The 11,184-nt window shown below is 38.2% G+C and overlaps 1 protein-coding gene across 6 annotated transcripts in view; it reads right to left on the bottom strand.

Annotated features, from left to right (window-relative positions):
- Positions 1-252: 252 nt before the first annotated feature.
- The window catches only part of KLF12 (KLF transcription factor 12), a 261,300-nt gene continuing 250,368 nt past the window's right edge, over positions 253-11,184 (bottom strand). For all 6 annotated transcript variants that reach the window (XM_064504759.1, XM_064504758.1, XM_026120828.2 and 3 more), the window contains one exon: positions 253-9,460. In XM_064504759.1, coding sequence (XP_064360829.1) covers positions 9,279-9,460 — 182 coding nt within the window. In that variant the 3' untranslated portion in view covers positions 253-9,278. The remainder of the gene's footprint in view (positions 9,461-11,184) is intronic.

The raw sequence follows: 11,184 nt of genomic DNA, 5'->3' as shown, positions 1-11,184 counted from the left end.
ACTGCTGAGTGCTATTTTATTTGTTCCAGCTTTGCCACAGATGCACAAACACTGAGAAAGCAGAAGGAATGTCTGCTCTATATGATGGCTTTTAAAAAATAGAAAAGCAAGTAAAATCCATTTCTTAAGAAAACATTCCATTAAAAAATCACTATATGTTTATAGAAAAGATTTTTTAACAAAGGTTTAATTTAAAAAGTTAATAACTGGGTATTCCAGAAGGTTTGAGTCATCCACAGTAATAATTAGGGGTTTTGTTCCATACAAAATGCTTTATTTAACCTTCATGCCTCCATTCAGATAATTATACAAATGCATACATTTAAAGGTTTAAACTCTATTTCAATTCACAGCTCAATTCATAGGAAAGTTGAATACAGAAAAGCAATGCACCAACAAAATATGTCCGAGACACCATTAAAAACGATAACACTTGTTCATTTAAATCTTTGAGAATAGACTGGAATAATCATCCTCTGACAGAATTTCATTAGGGGACTCCCTTTACATTATCATAGGGCAAAAATCACCATTTTACAGTAAGAGGAAAAAAAGCTCTGAGTATATTTACAATACATACACTTTACATAAATACAAGAACAACACTTACATAATATTAATAAACTTATAACATAGGTGTTGCCTAAACACTACATAGTATATAAATGCAGAGGAAACTATTGGGAAATTAGATCTTCAGATGATCACTTATTTCATTTTTGAAGAAAAGTAACTTTTGCATTTAAAATCCTTTGAAAAGAAGGCAAAAGAAAGACTTAAGAAACTAATAAGTTTGCTTGCTAGCTCTGGCATTTTTAATCCTTTTAAGTATAGGACCTCTATTGACACTATTTTCTCTATGGGGTTACCAATAATGACCCTCCTTTTCACATCTTATCATAGGAAAGAGAATCAGGTGCTGTACATACTAATTCCATTGTTGTGAAGCTTCAGTCTCAAATTAATCACTTTGTAAACTAAGGGATGTTTTTGTATTTTTACACAGGAGGATCAAATGAGCATTCATTGGTATATAGAAAAATAACAGCCTGATTGAAAGGAACAAACTGGGGCCAAATGCAACCCCGTCCTTATGATTACATTTAACTAAGGCCATAGGGGAATTTGTTTCATCCATAAGTGACTTGGCCAAGAATGGTATTTTTCATTATTCTGTTGTTTCTTCCTAAACACAGCTGAAAGAACTCTCCAATTTAATGCTATTTTTGATCCCACATATTAACAGCAGTGTCCAAATTGCTCTTTCACTTAAAGCATATGAATGTGTGTGTCTGTGTGTGTGGGTTGAAGGTTTTAAGGCTGGTGCATGAAACTTCATTAATCCATTACTATCTCTGTGTATGTTCTATTGTAAGTGCAATGGCAGATATAACATTTTAGGGACAGACAGCAGGTCAAGTGAGCATAACGTGTAAGTGTTCACCAGAGAACTTAGATTAACAAGAAAGCAATGTATAGGACAACTGGGAAAGAAATAAACTGTGCTTTTTTATTAATAATAAGACATTAATATAGCAATGAAAAATAGTTTGAAACCATAAATGAGAAAATAAACTCTGATTTTTGAAAAAGATCAGTTCTGATGCAAAGATTATGGCTCAAACAGTCTTTCTAAAGAAGCTCTTCACATCTGAAAGGCAGCAACAGGGAGAAAAGCAGTATCTGACCCTATTTCTGCACTCCATGGTTCATGCTTATGACAATCCATGACAAGCCATCACCTATTTGAGTGTGTCCCCTTACCAGACACTGTATTGTTACTTTTCAAATGCAGGGTTCACAGCAAGATTTATTAGCACAGAGCAAGTCAATATGTGAAACAACATTCATGTTTCCTTTTATTACTGACATTTTGGCTCACTGAAAGTTTTGAGACTGAGCTGGGGAAAATGTTGCAGGTCACACACACAGACCCCAAATAATCTTTACTATCCTCATTCTCATAATAGCCAAAATCCCCATCAAATTTTTGCTTGTCCAGAGGACTTAATGACTGGGTACTAAAAAAGCTAACAAACACTACAAGAGTAATTCAGTTCATTTCATAATTTGAAGTCAATAAACACAAGCTGCTAATAGAGGTATGCTGGTAAATCAACGAAACTAAGATAAAAGCATCTCTCTGTTAATTTTTCAGAACGAGGCAAAAAAAGCATGGCTTATTTGGGGATGATGAAGACTATGCGCCCTTTCCAGTGCAAGAACTAACACATGCAATGCTGGAGTGGGCTAAACCTCCTAACACTACAAGTTTCTAAAGGTGTCTCTTCATAGCATTGCTGCTTCAGAACAAAGAAAAAACCACTTCTCTTCAACAGCAGCCCATGGACTAAATAAGAAACTAAAGTTTCCTTTGTCCTTCTGATGACACATTCCCTGGTGCTCTCCTAAAATCCCCAGCATGAATTGAGTTCTTTTATGTGCTTAATATCTGGAGATTAAGTTCAGGATGACGGAGTAAGTATGCGCACGTTCTGATGTGATTATTTCCACCGATGGCTAACAGATTTAAAAATAAGTTGTTACTAAACTAGCAGTCAGGTCACATGATTAACTGACATGCATAAATGCCTAGTTTTTGCACGCAGATCCATGCGTGCTTTTTTTGCACCTCCACTTTTTTTCTGTAAGTCTTTGTGCACACAGTATCTTGCCTCAGTGAGTAAAAACCAAACCCACCCACTCTCCCACTCAAACAGCAACCCCCAGGCCCGTGGCCAAAATCTACACAAAATGTGGAATTCTGCAAGTACACAATTCTTGCATGGATAAATGACAGGTACAAATTTAGAGCATGGAAAGCAATCTTCCTGTGATTCACTTGGCAAATGCATTAGGACAACCAGTTACATTTTGATCTCCAATAGATTCACTTTTATAAACAGAAGAAGCATGAGGCATGGCATTACACCACTATTTTAAGAATCCATTAGCATCACTTAATAATCTTTTTTTTTTTTTGACAGAAACCTAGCAGATTAAAAAAATAGTAATAATTGGAAAAAAAAAGAGTGGAAGAGACACAGCTGGCCATTTTTAGTCAGAACAATTAGTCTACTGATGCAATTGTTTAGGCTACTCCATAGGAAAAGCTCCTTACTTTATGAATATCAGCTTCTTGTTTGTTATTCAAATAGTCTCTAGACTGGCAGCCCCCCATTTTCCACTCACTTGCCTCCAAAAAAAAAAAAGGTAAATGACATATTTTGTCCACTCCTGAAGTCAACCAGTTCTAAAACGATATTAAATACTAAGAAAACATACAAAGCACAAAAAGGAGACATGAGGTGAATTCTGTGTTTCCAGAGTTCAATGCAGAGGATTTTTTTCAAGACAATCTCCATTCTAGCATATACCCTAAGAAAGTTCCATTGCGCTTATTGCTGGGTTTTTTTGGATTATTTCACTAGAGAATACCCTGGATACACGGGCAAATCAGACATAAGTTAGGAAGAAATCCCCTAAAACACTGCTTGACAATGACCTCCACTTAGACCTATTTAGAATCGATATGGGTATGAGTCATTTGTAAACTAAGATCCATTTTCTTCTTACAAGTATATGACAGACCTTATCTGAGAAAAAAACTAAAACCTCTAACACAATATCTCGACATGTGAAAATACAAATGGCACTTTGTGTTTTGTTTCTGTGCTGCATTATTGTTCTCCCAGCATAATTTTATTTTCATCTTACTGATAATAGAATCCTGTAAGTTATTGCTGTGTAAAAGTATAGCAACATCCCTTCAGTTCTAATAACAGGCACTTTCAGTTTCTGTTTCATCTTTTAAAATAGATTTTAGGTTATCTTCCTGCAAGTGTTTGTGCATTTTAAATGTCACAACTGTCCTGCCACAGTTGATTTTGCTGACATGCAACTGCACCTAAAAAGCTAAACTCCCCTGGAATCAGCAAAGAGCAGCTGCCTATTTTAGCTCTGCAACCTTCGTTCAAGATATATTTCAGTTGGGGAAATTCAGAAACAAATAAAATCAAATGAGAGTTTGCTGTTACTGTATCTGCTGTTCACTGTAAATTGCCAGAAGGGGGAACAGAAAAATCCACTTTTCATATGTTTTTCATTATTTTGATTTGGTGGTTTTTTTCTTTGTTCAATCAAAGACATTCTGAGTTTTGACTTATTCAACATTGAAGGACTCTGTATGACTTCACTATATCGCACACCATCTGCAAAAAAGCAAAGAAGCGGCCACTCCATTTTGCAGAGAAAACATGCTCTGACAAAACAGAATAATTTCGTTCTTATGTTTTGTGTTTAAGTTTTACAAGGCATTATCTAACCATTTTTCATGATGAAAACTAAAAGATTTTTCTTAAATGTACTTCATTTCATCTATTTACACCCCATGTAAAACTGTGAGTTTGAAAATACTTTTCCACTATCACATATATTACAGAATATTTAAACTGTTACAAGTATAGTAAAATACTTTTGTTGTACTTTGATCTTTAAAGATGCAGTATCCATAGAGTTACATTTTTTACCTAAAACTTATCTGCTACTGAACTTAATCAGAATTTAGACATGGTTCAGGTACCAATGGGCATGACTTAATAAGCATACGTTACCCAATAACTGCTATTCTGTTATGAAACTGTGAAAATATAACAACCATTAAAATTCTTTATGCACATCTTCAGTTAAAAATCACAGGCAAATGCGTAATACAATAATACAAGCTGGTTTCTTAATAAAGTATTATTTCTTTTACAGTACTTATTTCTGATTCTTCATCTTCTTGTTTTTTTTCCCCCCCCAATCAAGGTAAATTGCTTGTCTATAACTGCACATGGGATGAGGCATGTGGAAGTGCTGGGATTTATATGCAAGGGTGGATGGATGAGGATGTAGGAGTAAGGAAGATTTGCTGCATGATCTTTATACCTGTCTGCTGTGGAAGATGCAGTTTCTTACACTGACCTTTCCAAACTAAAGTTCAAATTAAAAAAATAAGCAGGATATTAACGGTAAAGCTTACACCGATTTTGAGGCATCCACCTTCAATAAAGGAGAAAGAGATTTTTTCCATTAAACAGCATTTATTATCAGAAGATAAATTTGTAAATGGCAACTAGAGTACATTTTCAATGTGGCTAATGGAAAATGAGCGTTATGATCATTGTTATCCCCAGTATTAAAAGGGGAGAAAGGCTGTCCAGCTATCTGTCCGTGCTCTGCACTGTGAATTTACCCCAAAGGTCAACATCACTGATGTCATTTTTAACATTTTTAATTTTGTTATACATTATTCCAGCAAATATATATACAGCTCAGTCTAACTCTTTTTCATTTTAATTGTGTAAGCATGATAGAGAATAAGGAATACTGCATCCTCATGCCCAGTATAAACTGCTGTTGCAGTGAGCCAATTTTACAGTGCTGAATAAAACAGGTGTTCAAAAAATAAAGACAATTTAAAATTTAAAAAATTCTGTATCAAAGCTGCTTCCTCATTATGTTTTCATACAATGCTGGCTACTGAGATTTCCTTGCATATCTGGGAGCATCCTTTCAAAAACATATGAAATCTGACACTTTGTGGCATAGTTTCACACGCGAGCTTTAATGGGCACAGTGGATTTCACCCATCATTTATTCAGACTTAAAAGCACAAATCTCTCTTTCTGAAAGAACGGGACAGTGTACATTTGTATTTCCCAACTGATCGTACGAGATCAAGGGTGCTGCACCAAGATGAGATCACGTATTTCTGCGTGCTACGTCTGATGTCAGCTTTCCATAGGGTTATGAAATGTCAGAGAGCTGTGGCGGTAGGAGACTAGCACGGAGCAGTCCCCCTTAGCCTTTGCACAAGCACAAAAAGTCGGCAGGTCTGAACTGCAGCCATCGATGGAAGAACACCCTGAGAATTTGGGGGACTTCAGCTCTGCATCGGAACACCTCCCTTCCACAAAATAACTTCTCCAAAGTATTTCTGAAGGGAAAACACAACAAATAACCCACAGAACATTTGGGGCCAAAGCCTGTGGGCTCTGATATGAATGAGAAACTTCCCACAAATCTCAATGAGAGCTTGAACCCAATGGCAGACTATTGCTGGTTGTGAAAGCTGTCTAGAGGTAAAGGCAACATGAAAAGCCCTTACACAGAGAGCTCATTTGTGCTTGAAATGCTTAGCATACATTTCCTGCCTGTTAAATAAAAAAATTTAGTATATACTCCTTTATCTCTTGGCTTCATTCTGTTCCCACTCACATGCTCTGAGCAGGCCTACATCTCTTGATGTGAGTGTGGCTTGATCTCTTTATCACTTTGGGATTCCTTGAATAAAATCAGACCCTCTTTCTGTTTCAAATGTATAAAGTAACAGGCAGTCAGCTGAGAGACATTCACAGAGATGGATTTCTACATGGGGAGAAGAACCTCCTCAGGCTCTGCATGGTCAGCACAGAGAGACTGCCTAGGGGCAATTCAGAGCAGAGTCGTGAAATTTAAGGACTCTGAATTGCTCTCAAAGGAGCTTCCCTCTCTCCACTGACTACAGGTGAAGCCTGAAGAAGATATTAGTCTCTCCCGGGAATACTCAGCCTTTGCGAATAACGTCAGAGATCACTTCTCTCACTGCCCCTTTTGAAAGCTAACAGGATGGCCTTAATAGTTTCTGGTCAAATAAACTTAATTTTTCATGGGAAAAAAATCATAGCTCCTGAAAGGAATTCTGTATGCCCCAGGTTCCTCCATTCAATTACTGCTATTTAGGTAATCAGTGGGTAAAATACTACTGGGCAGGAAAAAAAAATATAAATTGACTTGTTCCTTTGACTTGTTCCTGGCTTCTTTCCTTAGACATTCAGAATGACTGATCCATTTAAAGGGACAATACTGAAGTACATAAAAGATAGACCTCAAATGATATCCATGACCGATCTCACACACAATACTGACAATCAGTTTTTAAAGGACAGAAGTACCACTTGTGGTAAAAACTCAGTTCTGTTGCTCCTTCTGGCCTATACAGAAGCCCTGATTTGTTTCAGTCTGTTAAAACTTCACACTGACTCTTGGTGCCACTGCTTACATTCCTGACTCTAACTAGGATACTAAAATGTTGCTGATTTTTGTGCATGTAGATTATCAACCTGGTCAATGGGGAATGACAGAGGCATTCTTCCACAATGGCTGCAAGCAATTTTCTTGGATTTCTATGTGCGACCACTCAACAGAGGGGAGCCTGTGTTTTAACAGTGCTGAAGTTCTTTTAGAGAGCTGATAAATTATCCACTGCTGGGGGACATCGAGAATGTACTGAAGGACAATCAAACTCTGGGTCTGCAAACGCTATTTTAAAGTATTATTCCAGTCATATGAATCCTCAGTTAACTGTAATCGCTTTTAGTGTTTGTAAGAGTACTGTGTGCTGGGTTTTTTTAAAGATTATCTTGATTTCAGAATCCCCCTGACATTACTATCAGTATATCAGGAATCAGAAGCTAATTCAGACCGGTCAGACATTTAAAAATGAATGAGTGGCACCACAAGTTTCATCTGTGCAATTCCTGGAACCAAGTATTCATAATTAAATGCATTGCAGAAGACCTTTATGTATCTATCTTTTATCTCTAAGCTATAAAAATCTCAACACATAAAAAATCTTGCCAAGCCTCCTTTTTGTCACATTTAGCTGAACAGGCGGAGCCTTGCGAGGAAAGAAAACAGAAAAAACTATTCTGTTTTCAAGAACAACTGATGACTAAGAGTTTCTCCTGTTCCTACATAATTTAATTAATAGAAATTGATTCACCATTACACGGCTGTATGGGAATGATCAAGAATTTCCTTTTATTTAATATGAAAAGGCTTGGATTGAAAATCCCAGCAGAGGCAGCCACTGAGACCCATATAAAGGGCCATTTATATCATACTAGACAGCTGGCAAAATCTTGTTATTCCCTAACTCCCAGGGACAAACCTAATGTCTTGCAGAGCACCATTTCCGAACCAATTCTCCTTCCTACTTACTGTTCATCCACTCACTCCTCAACAATCAGCTCACTCCTTTATCCCGCTTGCCTTCCAGACACAAGTAAGTATTACATTGAAGGAAAGTACTTAATTGTGGTACCTAGCAGATCAGTGAAAACCTTCAGAAGGATTAACTTAGCTGTCCTTATATGCTATTTCTGCATATCCCCTTTCTGTTGGTGTGGAGTAAATTATTGTGTTGAAGCCATTTTACTCATTATTGCTTTTTATCTGCAAGAGATGCAGCCATTTCTTCCCTGTTTTGCTGGTAAATTCAATTCCATTTCATGGATGGCTACACCATTAACCTTGGTACCAGTGCGTATAAGATCTGTTTGACTATTTGCTGTGTGTTCAAATACTGGTCTTGGAAGGAGGATGCCTATATGAAAGGAGACTGCATTTTGAGAATGGGTAGTAGTTTTTAGATGGGCTCTCTCTACACAAATCAGGAAATGGTTCCAAATAAGTCCATGATAAAATACAGATACTTAATATTGTACTTTTAGCAGAAATACTGCTGCCCCTTGTTTATTTTACAGGCTTCAACAACAAAATGAAAGAAAAGAAAGGAAAAAAAAAGATAAAAGAAGGCTAAATGGTTGGTGTCCTTCACTGACAAACTGTGGTAAAACAGTAAAATGCCACCATCTTTATTGCAAAAGTCTGCTCAAGCGACCCTTCACCTCAGACAGTGGGACCTCTCCAGCGGAAGAATCTTCTTCTCTGCTCGCATGCAGCTTGCTTGTAGCACAGCTTGGGTGCAATGCTGACACCTGCGAGGTGGTATTCAAAAAAAGGGGTAAGGATGGGATAACAAAGGTTTAGCGGTCTTGCTCTCATCATCATCATCATTGGTTTGCAGTATCTAATCCTCCAATCAGCAGTAATTTGCAGGAACAAAATGTCTGACGGCAGAGAAAATGTACAAGCTATAAACATTTTTTCAAAGGACATAGCATTTAAAATAATGCCCATTCTTGTAGCTTTTCGGCTGCTATTTCCCAGGTGACTGTGATGACACTTTCGGGGGGTAGCCATGCTGACGGGCAGACTAGGTTAACTTCGGAGGGCAAGGAGAAGAGTGGCACTTCTTTTCCTGCTTTTTTATTTTTATTATTATTTTTTGTTAGGGACACCACGGAATGCCCTGCATGTTAACACTGTAGGAGGGGATTCAGCCCTGCTGAATTCACTCAGGGTAGTTAAGAGACCCAGCTCTTAAACTCGGCTGGAACGGGGAGCGTTTCTTAAACCAGCATGTGCCTGCGGCGGTGGAGTGCCAAGTGATCTGAGCGGGAAAAACTGCGGTCACAGTCTGCACACTTGAATGGCTTCACTCCTGTGTGTTTGCGGTAATGCCTCGTCAGTTCGTCTGAGCGAGCAAACTTCCAGGTGCAGCCTTCCCAGGTACATTTGTATGGTTTTTCTCCTGGGAGAGACAAAAGAAAGAAGGGAGGGGGGAGAAACAGGTGGTGACTTTCACTTGCTGCTCATAATCCCTGCAACCCCCTCTGCACACTTCCCATAGACACCCACTGCCTAGGGGGTTCTTCAGGCCAATTTGCACAATTACTCTGTACTGAACCTGCTGAATATAACGAAAGGGCCTTTAGATTTATCATTCCTGTGGCATTCACATGACTAAGAAAATCAACAGGATTAAGGCAGCAGTATAGATCCTACCTTGCAGGGGTGCTGTGAGGATTAGCATAAGGACAAAGGGCTGTGTAATTATTCTCAGTATTATTGTACAATTTTGCTAGCCTCATTTCATCCGGCTACACTTTCTCCCCAAATGGCCAACTTGCCCTGTACTTCAGCCATTTATCACAGGATGCCAAAGACTTATTATTATTTACATGAAGTTCATAATGACTTCTAATTATTTTTATAAGCAACATTGCAGGAAATTTCTTAGAGAGTTGGTAAAAATAAACTGCAATTTCCCAAGTAAACATAAAAAATTCAATCCACAAAGTGTCCTCCTTTTTTATAGCACTTACTCACTTTTGGTAAAATTAATTTTGCGTGCAAGATGTTACCAGGAATGCTGTAGAATTTTGAAATGTACTTAGCCATGCGACTTGCACGAAGCTGTCGATAAAATACCAATTTACTTCAGTGAAATCAGACTTGGGCTAAACATATACTTCTTGGAAAATCCCACCCTCCATTTTTTATTTAAAGTTAAGCACGATGCACTCCACAGGTTCTCTGTCATGTAATGTCACAGGAGAAGATGAATGTGGTAAATCCTTATTTTGTGTTTTTATAAAATAAATTGTTATAAAACCTCATTTTTGCAGCTTTTTGAAGGCTGGGCTGGTTTGTGATTTCTGTCCATAATGTTTACATGTTAACTGCTCTTGCAGTTACCTAGATGCCGCAGTCAAGCATGCATCAAAACTCAGGAAGGGAAACTGTGTGAGGTCCTTATGCACCCTTGTCTGATGTGTCCCCTTCCTAAACCAGCTAATCACAACCAGGAAAAGAAGAGAGCATCTCTGCAACAACTGTTTCCTTCATCAGGCACAACCGTTCCTCAGTTATTTATTATCTTCTTCAGGCTTATAAATCACGACCAACCTGCAAGATACTACTTCGCATAAACCAATGACGCAAAAATTCCTTTGTCGTAAGAGGACCTCCCTCCAAGAGTCTCTTCGAAAGTCAGTAAATGCTTTGCTGAGAGCCTTTAATTGCAAAAGAAAATTCCTGACTAAGAATATTATTACAAAGTTTAAACAGCCTAAAAAATGCAGCTGAAATGGCAATGGGTGTCTCCATAAAGAAATCATGCTGTACACACACAGCCGTCAGTAGGGTTGTCAGCAACATTTGAGCTCATTGGGGTGATACCTTCTGCGCACCATCTGGGCTATGCTGCAGTTTTGATGTCAGATGGGGGTGGGAAGCAGTTGCTGGAAGGAGTGTCCAGCAATCTCGGCTCAGAGGTGACAGGCCGGATTTGTAAAGACCACAGCGCATAGCTGGAGCAACGTACAGACAGGAACTTGATCTAGCTAATTTTACAATCCTCAAATGAGCACAAAACGCTGATGAGTATTTATTGTCCCCTGGATGTCCACAGCGCTGGGCTCCTGGAATCCTGCAGCTGAAGGAACGGGACGGGCAGGAGCTTCACAGCAGATG

Source organism: Dromaius novaehollandiae, chromosome 1, assembly GCF_036370855.1.
Source record: "Dromaius novaehollandiae isolate bDroNov1 chromosome 1, bDroNov1.hap1, whole genome shotgun sequence".
NCBI lineage: Eukaryota > Metazoa > Chordata > Aves > Casuariiformes > Dromaiidae > Dromaius > Dromaius novaehollandiae.
The sequence above is the reverse complement of the archived record's forward strand: the minus strand, read 5'-3'. Positions and strand labels throughout refer to the sequence as shown.